Here is a 14,674-nt window from a genome sequence, read left to right on the forward strand (position 1 = left end):
AGACATTGGCACAGAAAGAGAAACTAAAGGCATTCTTCCTCTTTAGTGAGCATGCATTGTCTGAAAAGGTCAAATCTGCTGCCACAGTATCTGATAAAGAATGAGATAAAAGAAGACTGGGATCCAACTGCAAAACATGAGAAGAAGCACACATTTAGACTCAGGGAGAATTTAGTTATATCGTTCCTTCTGCATGCTGATTAACTTAAAAATTTGATTTATCATCTTTTATGCTTTATAATAAATAAAGCATATGTATGTATATGTATATGCATAGTAATATATTACTATAAAATATTTATTTATAGCTATCTTTTTAATTTCACCAATTAATTTGTATTGTTCAGCCTCTTAACATTAGCTATGTATTTATTTTGTTCAAATCTACCAAATAACAGGATGTTTTCATAAAACTGGTATCCTTTTATATTGTAGAAGTGATGCATGGCAAGCCTTTCACACCAGTTTTTCTGGAAAATGTCTTCCTCCAGAAATAAGCTCTTCAGCTATAATTAATTGCAAGTGAAACAATAAAGCTTCAAATACCTTATTTTTATGATTAAAAGTGCATTTTTAAAGCTACCTACAAAACAGAAAAGAAGACTAATATGTCTCTTAAGATCCAACTCTGTATTACATTTTTGGGCTTGATGTTGGCCTGAGAAGTTGATCATCAAAGGGCCTTACATCTACAGTCACTTGGACACATTCTTTTATTCATGAGTTTATTGTTTTCACTAAATGGAGTATCAGGAGTAATTTTAGCTGTGATGTGGGGGAGGGTAACGGAAGCAGCTTTTGAGATAAGGCAGTGGTTCAAGAGTAAGAACAGCTAAAGTCTCACAGATGTGCACAGACTGATGTGTAGGAATGGCTTAAAAATACTGGATTATCAGCTCATCTTCTTTTTTACGCAGTCCCTACTGTTGGGGCTGTCCCAATCTGTATAAGTAAGTGGATATTCACAGACCCACTCAGAAAGATTCTCTCTATACCACAAACATCTAAAATGAGGGTTCAAGTCCCTCTTGTGCATTTCTTTTTCCTGAAAAAGTAAGTGGGGACTCTTCACCATGTGCAGATCAAAATCAATTTCCAAATATATCATTATTCAAGAAAATAGATTTTTTTGTCCATCTAGACGTCCTGTTAACTCAATACGAATTCACTGGGTTTATGAAACATGTCATGAGGAGAAGAGAAGGGTTGTTATGACACAACAGTGCTGGAATATTTACGGAGAATAAGAAAAAAGCACACCTACAGCTGGCAAACTAAACAGAACACTGAGACAGACATCAATGGTTAGGCAGAAGAAGGTAAGACTGAGCTTCCATATGTAAGGATGGCACTAAAAGTAAGGAAAAGGAGAGGTAAACATCCATATTTAAGAATAAGTGTATTGTGTTTAGATCAAGGGGAGAGAGTGGTGATTTTAACACTTCTGCACTAGAAAAGAGCAATGCCAGGGAGTATGAGGCTGAAGAATCCACAAACAGAAACCTGCTTAGGATTTCTGGAGATGGTAATTAGGTAAGTCTATTAAAATATTTAATAGCCACTGGCAAGTTCTGACGATAAACATATTTGGACTAGCTTTTCCTTGCCTTGTTGCTGCTCAACATTTTATCGAACCAGAAGGTAAAAACCTTTCTTCTTCCCAATGGATTTGGAGTTAGCTTGTATTAAAGAATTCATTAGGATGAAGAATATTACAGTAGGCTTTTGAATGGCAGATGTACAAGGAAACATTATTTCAGGATCATCTTTCTCTATTAAGAGTTTGCTGAAATTACTGTTCTAGACAACTGCAACACATACTGTGAAATTTATAGCTGATTAGCCTTTTGCTTTTTTTGACCTGAAAGTGAATAACAAAAAAAAAAAAAAGAAAAAAAAAATTCTGAAATCTTTTTGGCTCAGGAAGCTATTTATTCTGTGAAGAAACTTCTACAACTAAAGAGAATAAGCCAGGAATCTACTTCCACATGTCAAAATGCAACTCACATAAATAAAATCACCTTATTTCTTAAAGAAGAATAAAAAGGGGGGCCTCATTAAATAACTTGGCCTATTTCATGGAGTTTTTAAACACACTATTTCTCAAAATGTATTTTTCTAATTAAAAGGGTGATTTGAGATCATTTTATCTACAAAAACACAGGTAAAAAGAGATTTTTTTCTAATTATAAATCCACAAAAATTTCAGAACTGCAAAATCAGAGGGAATGGAAAACTCAGAGAGAAAAAACTGTTTGAAAAAATCAATAACGAAGAAATTTCTATTCTTTGGCATAAATACTTCGAGGACAGGATGGATAATGCCATATCTTTCAATCCAATATTCTTCAATGAAGGCATATCAGCTCCTTAAATTTTATCTTTCAGATATTACTAACCTCTGTTTCTGTGACAATGGACCTTAGGAACAGTGAACCAGATATTCACTGGTTGTAATCTCAGATAGTTCCATTGAAATGAATTGAGATATGGCAATATAAACTTAATGAGGATCTGGCACAATAAAAGTGCTACATCCCAAAGATCTACCAAATCTATCTCAAAGGTTTTAAGCACAGATTTGCCCCAAATAGTAATCACACAACTTTTTCATTCTTCTATCACACAACTATCAGCAATAACGTAGCAAACTGGAGATCTCAAAGTTTCTCTTCAGGTTTTTGTTTTGCAATCACTAGTTGCTTTAAAAAAAGAAACTATGGTGTAGATATTTACTGTTTTTTCAAGTATTAAAATTAGGGAAAGAAAGCTCTCCCACAAGGAACCTTCCAGTGCTATCCCTATAATTTTGAAAGATATTTTTTGTTGGTTAAGATTTTGATATGTAGAATAAATAAAATTATTCAGCAAGTTAAAAATGTTATTTACTTCTGCAATCAGTTTGAATGCAGTTTCTGTTTACATACTTCAGCTATTAAGAGCCCTAGCATTTTTCAGCTGAGATTTAAACTGAGGCAAAAGTAAGTATCCAAGTGTAAGTCAATTAGCTGCTCATGACTTCTTACATTTCATGTTTGAATCAGATTACTCTCAGACTGAGTCACACTCATGTCTTCTTCCTACCTTTCCATTTTTATCAATGTCTGTCTCTCAGGTGTTCTCATCCTTGCCCTTGACTCTCCTTGAATACATGCACTACTGTGGCAGACCAGCATTCTACAATCAGAACGGTTTTTAGACTCATGGACTAGAGGGGAAAATCAAAGTGATGTTCCAAACTACTGTTATGCTTTTAGCACGTAGATGTCTATCACTTTGTAATTAACTATATCTATATTTGTACAGCTAGAGAGACTGAAGTCACACAACTACTGATTATCATACATGGTAAGAAGCTACTTACAGCTTTTTACCCTGCTGCTTTTGTAATGATTTTCATGACTTGCAGTTATTAAAAAGACTTTAAAAAGGTCATGAAGTACTAATTAAACTATTACTTGTGGATAAAATGTACACAAAATACAGACTAGCTAATAATATATTCTATTGCAAAGAATTCTCCTTCACTATAGAATTGTCTTATTTTTAATTCATAAGCACCCAATAATATACCCCCACACCTGCATACTTTCTATATACACAGTAGATATAAGAGATTCTGAAATTCAGATCTAGAATATTAAAATGGCATTGTAATATACTCTGAAGAGGAAATACATAAATAGGCACCCTAATGTTACATAGAAAATGATTTTCTTTTTACTTCAAAATTCACTAAAAAAATACTATGTTTTCTTTGTTCATAAACATATCTAATACTACTCTCAAATGTATGTTTGTGGTCTTCAAATATTTTTTAAAACCCTACAGGCAGTCACTGTACATCAATCAAATATTGCAAATATTATCCCCATTTATCCCACTTATCCCCGTCCTAAAAAGGGATAGTAGAATTTTTAAAATAATTGGGTCATCATTACTGCAGCATTGTGACTGAGCTCAAGACTTTGTTGCTGATTTTCCTTCTGAGCACAGCACTATGGAAGAACAAATTCTATAGATTCTTTTAAGTTACTTTCTATATTGCTATCATATTGAACATAAAAGATACAGAAGTAGTATTCAGTCTTTATCTGAGATAGAAAATAAATGTAATGAGGAGAACTGCAGTAAACATTCACAAGTTGAGACGAAATCTTCCCTCAAATCTATTTATTGGCTTATTGAGTCAGATCCAGACATTGAGTACAGCATTATTGCAAGGCATTTGTATATATGCTAGGCCTCTTTTTTTCTGGAAGTAAAAGAGATGAGCAATATTTGCTGCAATAACTATGAAATTCAAGAGGTATGGTTGCTGACATGGTGGATTCTTTTGTAGTTGTGCAAATACAATGACATCAGTGAACCTGTTTCTCTGCAGCTGTTGAATATTTCAGTCTCTAATTCTCTAAGCTGTGAATGATTTCACCCTACAAAATATTTTGCATTATCTGTTTTAGTGTTCAGAAACTGTTGGTTTGAAAGTTTCCTGCTTTGTTCATCATCTAAGATTTAAATCCCACATTGAACATGTTGTTAAAGGTTTATCCAAAAGCAGACTTTGGTAGCACATCTAAACAACAAAGTACGTACCACTTAAAAAAAAAATCAATAGTTAGATAGATCTGCCAAAAGGCATCCAACTAATATTTAACGGATTTGGGGTGAGATTCATTCTACCTATCTTAGTAATCTACAGTGGAGACATCTACCCTGAGCTGGTAACTGCTAGTGATGCCACTTTCCTTTTGTTGGGGCATCTCCCTGGCTAGTTTGGGCAATCTCTGATCAGTGTGCTGGCTTTAGTGAATCTGTTTGGAGGAACTTCATTCTCTCACTGCATTGCTGAGGGAGCGATGGTTGAGGATTTCATTAGAAGGCAAGGCTTCTAATGGGAAGGCTTCTGAGGGCAGGCAAACTCAGCACTGAGGCCGTAATTCTTTTTTTACCTCTAGCCCGAAGTCTTTTAATTAAGAACCAAACAAGGATGGAATTTTAAGGTGTGTGTTTTCATTTTTCTAGTAGCCATGTGCCTAGGTACATCCTCCATTGTAGGTGAAATAAAGTTAATTAATCCATGAAATACACATTTATTTATAAAGGCATGTGACTATCTTGTTAAGGCTTTCCCCATCAAATTGATTTTAAAGAACAAACCCAAAATATTTTATAGTGTTAGTAATAGTGCTATAATAATCTGAGGAATAAATGATGAAAAAATGTTAACATGAAAAATGTTAGTAAACATTTCCCACCCAGAAGGCCTCAATATAACTATAAAATGAAAAGAACAGGCAAGTTATATAAAAAGAGAAAGAAAAAGCTTACTAAAAGAGTTCTTAAAAATCCATATTTGAGTACTTAACATTTTCTATTTTGTCTTTCACTAGCCTTTGCAACATAAAACTAGGTCGTGTTAAAAAAAAATAGGAAAATTATTACCTGAGAATTATCTTCTGCTTTTAAGCATTTCATACTTTGATTCATATCCACATTAATGTCATTTTCATTTTCATCATTTTCAGGAACAGAAGGGAGAAGGCATAAGGACTGAAATCCTTTTTTGATGGCAGCCTTTGGAAAGTGACTAAATAATAAAATAAAAGAAAGTTCAAAAGCATTAGTCCATACATTTGCTTTCAAATTACAGGCTTCATAACTACTATTTTTAACAATATTTTGTCAAAAATAATTTGGGCCTCCTTTATTTTGACAGCTTAATAGAGTAGCATAAAACCTTATATTCCTTACCATTACTGGCAATATATTCAACCTACTGACAATATATTCCTTATCATTACTGGCTTACCACTACATGCATATCTATGCTTGAAAAACCTGAACTGTTGCCCTCTTAACCAACCCTCAAAAAAACAGGTCCCAAATTTCTGTCGCCCCTAGACAAAAAAAAGAAAAAATTAAAACAGTACACTACCCAAACGGAGGTATGGCAAAAAATTGTGTTTCTGTCAGTGGAATAGTTTTGTCTTTTCTGTCAAAATTTATCTCCATGGCTAACAGACAGCTAAACACATGAAAACCAAGGCAAACTGTGTAAGGCCTACTCCTGCTGTAGAAATGGAAGCTTTGTCTCTGACTTCAGTGGAGGCAAAGGTAAAAATAACTGACAGAAATATAAATTACTCTTTGCTTGTTAAACAAACTAGAAGAACTAGATGAAAACAATGTTGCACACATGCCAATTAGATGTAAATGTATAATTGTTTTATTACAGCAATAAAGATCAGAGAAAAATGTAAGCATGTTTTATCTAGTCCTTTCTTAAAGATGGATATAATGAAAGATCAAGACCTTTAGCAGTAGCGCTGTCACAATTATCTTCGAGTGTTTCAAAACATTTGATTAGCATAAAAACATTAGATTAGAATAAAAGCATGAGATTAAAAACAGTTTCAGTCCCAATTGTGAATCTAAGTCCCTTATGTTATTTATGCAGCTATATTACTTTAATAAAATGCTAATTCTCACTATATAGTCTGGTTTACAACCTGTTAATTAAATCACAAGACTAAATTAACTGATTGTCATGGAAACTTGCACATTAAGTAAACGATCCTTCACAAAATGGGATAAGTGGACCATGAAGCAATCTATTAAATATGAAAACATAGTTATGTTAATATACAAATACTGCATTTTAATTATTATTCACTCATTATTTTAATAAATTTATGGGTATTGCTTAGAGCACTTTTATGTATTCTTATGTATGTCCTATGATTTGAAAACAAAAAAGTAAGTAATTTAATGTATTTTTAACCAGTAAAATGCAACTGTATCAGCAAAGCTATGATCTTCCCAGAATATTCAATAATATTCTGAGCTTATTTTTCCATGGAAAAATGCTGCTGTTCAAAAAAGTCTAAAACTGGCTTATTATAAATCCTTCCAATTACTATGACCAAAATGGAGAGCCTGTCGGGTATATAATTTATTTAGATTACTTAGAGAGGTACTTATCAAAAGATGCATACATGTTAAAAACACACACAGACACACCCCCAACAATATACAAACCAGACTCTGGTTCAAGAAAAGAAATATCCTCCAAAATAACATGAACCTTTTAATGCTCATTCAGTATATGATACTGCCATGCTTCCTCTGCTAGCAGTTTAATCAGAATGAAAGAGAGGAGATAAGCAATTCTAGTGGTTTCTACTGAACGTTCATACCATTGGCTGAAGCCTGACAATAAGCTCTTATGCAATGAGGCACAGGAAAAAAACCCAGGGACCTGATACACTCCATGGTAATGCTTCTCTTGTCTGTGAGCAATGGATTATGCTGAATATTGAATATTGATTAGCAGTCGTGTATACACCAACTTCTGAAACTGCTTGCCTGATAGTCCCTCTTAAAAGACCCTGGTTTTCAATGGTTTATAAGACTGCCAAATGTCTTTAACATAGGGCATTTATGCAAAGTTTTGTTTTGAGCATGAGCTCATTCAGCTAAACTCTTTCAGACTGCTTGTAACAACCATAATGAACTGACAGAGTTTTACTCATAAATCCATGAAAATTCAACTATCAACAGTATTAGTGGTGTATTGTTCCATGCAATCAATGTGAAATCAGTGAAAGTACTAACTACCCATTCAATGATTCCCTCTTCAGTCTAGTTAACTGACTGTCACAGTGTTATTTGCAAGAACTGAGAAAGACCAGTAACTTGAGGCAAAACTTGAAAAATATCTAAGAATATTCCTATTTCTGGTTAAAGGACCTTTTGGATGTTCTACTTGTTTGGGCCACTGAGTTGAGAAACTGGTAAAATGTTTTAAAGACAAAATAAAATCTCTGAGTCAAGTGATAAACAAACCTTTGGGATATAATTGCACTTTCATTTTCATTAAAGATACCTGACCCATTCGTGGCTGGCGCATCTACTACTAGAAAGCAAAAGTAAATTGGGATTACAATGTTTTTACTCCATAAATAATTTCAGACAACAATTTTATGCTGAATTCTATGATTCTACTCTACTTCAGGAAGAATAATGATTCAGAGGTACAAAATTTTCACACATTCAAGACAATACTCTGCAGAAAAGGTAAATGCTGAGACATTCTTCTGTGACTACCAATCAGGTGAAATGTTCACAGTTCATTGAGCAACATCAGCAAATAAATTTAGGTAGTACAGGCATACAGTGGTGCTTGCATGGCCATCCCGAGCAAAATGGCCTGGATAACAGCAGCTGTTAAGACAGGAATCTGAGTGTACACAGTGTTTGTGATCAAAATACACAAAATGGTCTGTGAAGGCACTTGCCCCACACTGTTAAAGATCAGGATCAGACAGATTAAACAGAACCAGAGAATTACATAGAGACAATTGAAACAAAAGGATTCAGCTTGAAAAGAAATATAAAAGAATTATAAAAACATGCAACAGGGGGGAGAGACCCTGCAGCAGAAACAGCAATAGTCAAAACCTGGTCTGATGCTACCAGAGGTTGCCCTGCCAGCATGACAACCTCTGCCTAGGCCTGACAGAGCTGTTGGCTTTTGGACACCCTACGGAGTGTGCATCCAGCCAGGGGACTGTCAGTGCAGGGTGAAACAAGAAGGGATCCACCCCTCAGGTATGCTCAGTTCACTTGCTGGGGTGTTTTCTCACTGTCATGTGGATTAGCAGATTGTAGGGAGCAGGTCATAAAGCTTTGAGCACCCCAACTCCAATGGGAGGTCTGTGCAAGTAAGGGAACCTGCAGTCTCAGAAGAGGGGGTGTGCTTGTAACCCACAATGCCAGAGGGTGCATATGACTGTGTGTGTATGTGCACGCGTGTGTGTGTGTGACTACAACTAGTTGTTGAAAGGTGTTCAGAAGTTTGTAGGTTTTTATTAACATTTTATAAGTGTCTAGCATCATGGTTTATCCGTTGTATTGCTGATACTGATCCTAAACATACAGTTCACTGATTGCCAGTTTATTATGTGTCATCAATAACTCAATAGATTGTTTTGATCTTGATGTGCTTTAAAATACATCAACCAAGCAGTTTTTCCCTGTGACACAGATAAAAATAAACCACTGTATTTTTACAGTGTAACTGACTGACAGTATGATGTGAATGTTGAAACTACATTGAATACTTACGTATCTGTTGGTACTCTGAGAATGTTGATTTTATAATTCAAAAATGGGCTAGCAATCTCAACATGTTCTTCAGGTTTCTTCATTACAGGTTCTGGAAAAAAGTAACTTATTAAAGACATATTCATATGAAATATTTACTACTATTTAACACTAGAGTTTTCCCTCATAATTTCCATTGGGCATACTCACCCCAAACAATTCTAAAAAGACTTCAGAAAAGAATCTCTAAGTATCATCTCATATACTTGAATGGAAAAGAACAATCTTGGGTAGCTTTAGAGGAAGTATCATGAAAAAATAAGTCAACACTGATCCTCAGCTTGCAAGGTATTAAAAGTGGGCTTAACCTATATGTAAAGATATTCAAACTACCTCAGAACTATGGTAGTACATTCTGCCCTTTCTAATTTAATCTGTTTCTTATTCCAGTATATTTTGCTAGCATGTGTGTAAAGCTTTCATATCCATGCTACCTCATGTCACTCATGTACCTGTATTATGCAGTGTAGACAAACCCTAAAACAAGTGTTTACTCCTAAAATTGTGAGTTGTTACAGCAGGACTAATCACTACTTCAAATATTTAAAAGGTGTTTAGAAGCTTTCATGGCTCTGCATCAGAGAGCTCCTGCAGTGCTCTCATTATACCCCCTCCTAATTTTGTCCAATAGAGTAGAGAGCTTTTCTAGAGAGTCAATAAGACACTTCTCAAAGTATTTAAGAAAAAATAGAGCTGAGGGGAAGTATCGCACAAAAATAGCCTCCCAAAAAAGAAGAAAAAGTAATCCCCCAGACAGTTCTATTGAAATCATGCTAAAAGAATATGATTGTAAGTATGACCATGGGAATGTTTATAATGATTCAGGTGTAATTACAAAATTTATTCTAGAAGTTTGAGTAGACAAACCTTGAGGTTCAGATGTCACGATAGTTTCTTTTTTCTGACGGAAAAGCTTCCAGCGAGGAACCAGTGGTTGTTGTGGTGGTGCTACCAGAGGGCAGGACCTAGTTCTAGTAACCAGGACAGGATGGCTATATAGGTGGGAAAGTCCATATTGCCTCAGCTTCTCTGAAGAATCAGCCTATGAAACAAAGAAAGATATCCTGACCAAGGACAGCTCTCCCTTCTCATGACCCCTCTCTCAAAAACCAACAGCATGTGTGCAGAAGCATCTAATGGTTTAGGATAATTAATGAAACGAGAACAGTTCACCTGACAATATTATCCAAAAACACTCTAAAAAAGATTGATATTCAGCAGAAAATCTATAATGGAATAGTTAGAAGTGTATACATGTATTTTAATTTTTATAATAGATTCATCACTTCTTTCAACTTATTCATACAACCACATGCTTTTAGGTCTTATAGACATACAAGTGAAGCAGAGTGAATAAGTAAGAGAAGAGTGACACCATTTTGTTTTAAATATAGATGTTCTAAAATAGTTTTTCTGAAGAACAGTCCTTACATCATGCTGTCTTTATAAAGTGGCAGAATTCTAAAAGCAACTGGTCTTTTTGATAGCTTGTGAAATCTTCATAATGTAGTATCACTTTGAACAAATATGACATTAAAATTAAGCCTTTTATCTCATGGCTAATTTAGAAAACACATTACAGACCCATATAACAGAGCCCTTAGCAGTGGGCTTAGGAACAATTATGAGTGTGGACATTGAGTGGTGCTCTTCCCATTAAAATAATTACGGCCCAATACTTAGGTATGTTATTTCTTCACTACTGAATGTTCTTTTTCAAGATTTGGGTATCCTTATTTTTTATTTTAAAATTACACCTTCTGTTGCTTGCTAAATAAACCGCCCATTACTTATTTCTTTAACATGCTTATCAACAAGTCTCTGATTGTTCCTGCTCACTGTAAGATGTTCCTGAGACTATAGTTATAAATTCTGCAGAGAGGACTGTACTTATGATTATTGGAGTGATTTAAATAGAGAGGATCAAATTAAACATGTTAAGATGCCAAAGCACTTTATAAGGTTCATTTGATCTCGGAATTTATATGGAGAGGTCATAGGAGTAGTGACTAGTTACACACACATTCAAACAACTTAAAAATCTAAGTAAAATATCTGAGACTGGAAAGGATTCTGAAGAGGACCACGCTAGCTGCCATAAGCAAGATATTGTCAGATAGTTGCTGAGCAGGAGACACACTTGAATGACTCAATTGATTTTTTTCATCTTATTTGAGCAAGCTTAAGATAATTAAATTCTAGCTACATATATACAAGAATATATGCACTAGGAAGCACAGTTACAATGGAAACTGCAAAAATCCTGGAGTGAAATTATGACATGACTGCAGTGGATGAAAAATTTCTACTGAGCCTAGGGAGCCACTCTTTTCCTTAACAATTGATCTACACCTCCAAATTTTAATTATTTCCATAATTAAATACTATACCAATTTATTTCTCAGCCCTCCCAAAAAGCTTGAAAAAGGCTTTCTTAGCTGAGGCCCAAAAGAAATACTCTATACTTCTATATTTACCTTCCGTCAGCTTCTACTCTTCTATCAGTCTTTACCAAAATACTGTTTTAGACATATAGATTCATCTGCCTCATCCTATCTAGTCTGTCATGCCTCTTTTTCAATAACCTCTGTACCCTAATGGACTGAGGCCAAGTTTGAGATTCAGACTCAAGGCCTTATGGAGCAGGAAAAATGTAACCCTTATGCCGTTGCTTCCATATTGCTTCTTGATGACCATTACTACATTATTAGCAAAGAGACAATATTGTCTAAGACCTTAAATTACATAGATTAAAATCACAGAGATCAAGCCAGTCCTTAAAATAACATAAAATACACAGTGCAATTTTAAGGAAGAAAATAGCGCAAGAATTAATTGCAGTTAAGTATAAGACCTGAAAAACATTTTTGGAAATGTCCTTTCTTTATTCTAATGAAGCCTACCAGTTTCCTGAGAAGGCAGCTTAAATTTAATGTTCTAATTATGTGGAAAATGATTAAAAATGTAAAGAAATCAAATCTAATTAAGAATCTAATCAAGAAAGCCTGCTCTGATATTATAAATAGCTTTCTGTGGAGGGTGAGTGGCTAAGTGGAAATTCAAGCATTTTTTTTTGCATGTAAATGCATGCTATTCTCCAGCTGCTTTCATCAGTTACAATGCTAATGATATAAATGTACAAAAACATGGTATTTCTTATAAAACAACCAATCAGAAAGTATATATCAGAGAAGCTCTGAACTGTAGTCTGAAAAAAACCCTTGTAATTCATGTTTTTCAAGTAGCTCTTACAATAACTAATCTTGCTTCTTTCATTCATAAATATCTCAAGATGATGCATTTTCTAGTCCGCATCTCCTTAATCAGAGACTTTAACTCCTGGGCTCCAGAGGAAAGGGAAGTAATATTGAAGAATGACCAGGGTTACGGTAGGAAAATGCATGATCAGTATCTGGAAGAACTAAAATGCAAATTTCACTGACAGTCATTATGTGAGGACTGTTTTACTGTGCTATACTTTTTTACAATGTAGTTGTTACAAAAATAAACATCTTAATAATAAAATATAGAATATTTTCTTGTCTGGAGAGTACAGTATCTTACCATCTGGCCTAATGAAAAAATCTTCTCTTCAAACAAATGTAGTGGTATACAGCTAGCATACACTATCATCTGTGGCTGGGTTGACACTAAGGAATCTAGAGAGAAAACATTAATATCTCTTAAAACAAGACAAACATTAAATAAATGTTGTGATACCTCACCTTAAATTATTCTGCTTTATTATAAACTATTTATAATCTATTATAGAATACTTCTTTCTCTGACTAGTTTATTTTATTCAAAACAGGAGCTTATTGTAAAGTATACAGAAGAGAAGTCATGGCTGGAAAAAAACACATTGTTTTAATCCTTGTCTGTTTAAAGCATCAGAAACTTTTACATATTTTACTTCTCCACACAGAGGAATAACAGAAGCTACAGCTTAGAAACGCAACAGGTCAGAGGTAGCTTTGGTCATTCATTGTTTTATTTTTCTTCATATATTAAAAATACTAGATACTAGAGTAAATAACACAGCACACATCATCAAGATAGATGAAGTGAAAACATACTGATCGGCCAGTACCAGCTGAAGGCTTCTCAGCAGTGAAAGCAAAATTGGATTTTGCTAACAAAAGGATCAGAAGCCAGAGCTGTGGCCACTTCTGCCAAGGAAATGAAAGTGAAGACAAAGATCTTTGAGACAACGAGTGCTTGAAAACCAGGGAGGTGCTCTTACTGCTGTCAAGGAGCTGGAAAAATGGAGGTAATGATGGCCATTTCAGAAAGTGTGAGGGGGTGACCCCCTGGCTCTTCTCCCATGGCCCTTGGCGAAACTTGTTTTCCCCAGGCTCTGCCATAGGCAAGGTAGAGCAGCACGGCCATGTTCGATTTGCTACCCCTAGAAATCTGTTGCACTAGGCAATCATTCAATCCACTCATACCTGCATCTGTGAAAGACCTACCCGTCTTAATCTCTGAATGAAAAAAAAGAAATCAAGGGCTTTTTGGCTGACAGCCAATTCATTTAAGCTTCAGGAAAATTAAAAGTCAAAAAAATATCATATTTGAAATACAGGTCTGTGGTCTGATCTAAAAAGCAGTTCAAAAAGAAAGGTATCTATTTCTCTGTATTTTCATTTAGCCATCTGAGAAAGCATGTGAAACAGGATTTCAGAACATAGGTTGTGACACCTGTCTTTCATTGGAACATGTTCCCTTCAGCTGCACTGCAAATGCAGGATCACTGTCTCCTAGTATTTCCTACGTTCAGTGAGTATTCAGCTGCAACTTGCTCTAAGAATAGGTATCTGCATTGTAGTTGTGAAACAGAATAAAACAAGGCTGCTTGCATACAAAATAAATAAAAGGGAAAGGGAAAGGAAAAGGAAAAGGAAAAATGGGCAAGTGCCTGAGAAATACAATTTATCAAACATTTTAAAAATCCATTTATTCAGAAAGTACGCAATATTTTATTCTCAAAACAGTAAAACATCTATGCATATTAAATATTTTTCCAGAAATTCAACTTCTTAATCAAACATAAGCTGATGGTAAGTTAGAGTTACTTCCCAGTAGATTCTTAGTATCTCTTTCTCCGTGCTTGTGATTTCCATGTTAACCACAGCTCTTGTGTTAACTATGGGTTTCAGCTTACTCAAAAGCAAGAATATAATTTAGGTTTGATCTCAGTCCCCTGCTGACACATCTGATCTGCTACAAATACAGCACTAGTAGCTACGATGTACAACATGTTACAGAACAGTACATGCCACAAGCCATACCAATCTCATCTCATGTGAGAAGTATTTCTCAAATACAAGCATTTCATCAAACACCAGGTGGAACGTAAAGCTGTCATATTCAGTCCAGATGGATTGTGAAATAAAATGTCTGCAGGGCACTGAAGAAATTATTAGAGCATGCAAATAATCTACCAGGCACATGGTATTCACTCTAATAATACTATTAGAATAGTAAAAAGATTTTGTGCATGACACCA

General features: G+C 34.8%; 1 protein-coding gene across 1 annotated transcript in view; it reads right to left on the reverse strand.

The window, feature by feature from the left end:
- Nucleotides 1-14,674, reverse strand: part of ADGB (androglobin) — a 129,142-nt gene that overhangs the window by 74,091 nt on the left and 40,377 nt on the right. Inside the window, exons 10-13 of the mRNA XM_026100288.2 lie at nt 12,733-12,827; nt 10,036-10,210; nt 9,130-9,220; nt 5,446-5,590 (exon numbers count right to left, since the gene is read on the reverse strand). Of these exons, the coding sequence (XP_025956073.1) occupies nt 5,446-5,590; nt 9,130-9,220; nt 10,036-10,210; nt 12,733-12,827 (506 nt within the window). The remainder of the gene's footprint in view (nt 1-5,445; nt 5,591-9,129; nt 9,221-10,035; nt 10,211-12,732; nt 12,828-14,674) is intronic.

Source organism: Dromaius novaehollandiae, chromosome 3, assembly GCF_036370855.1.
Source record: "Dromaius novaehollandiae isolate bDroNov1 chromosome 3, bDroNov1.hap1, whole genome shotgun sequence".
NCBI classification, from domain to species: domain Eukaryota; kingdom Metazoa; phylum Chordata; class Aves; order Casuariiformes; family Dromaiidae; genus Dromaius; species Dromaius novaehollandiae.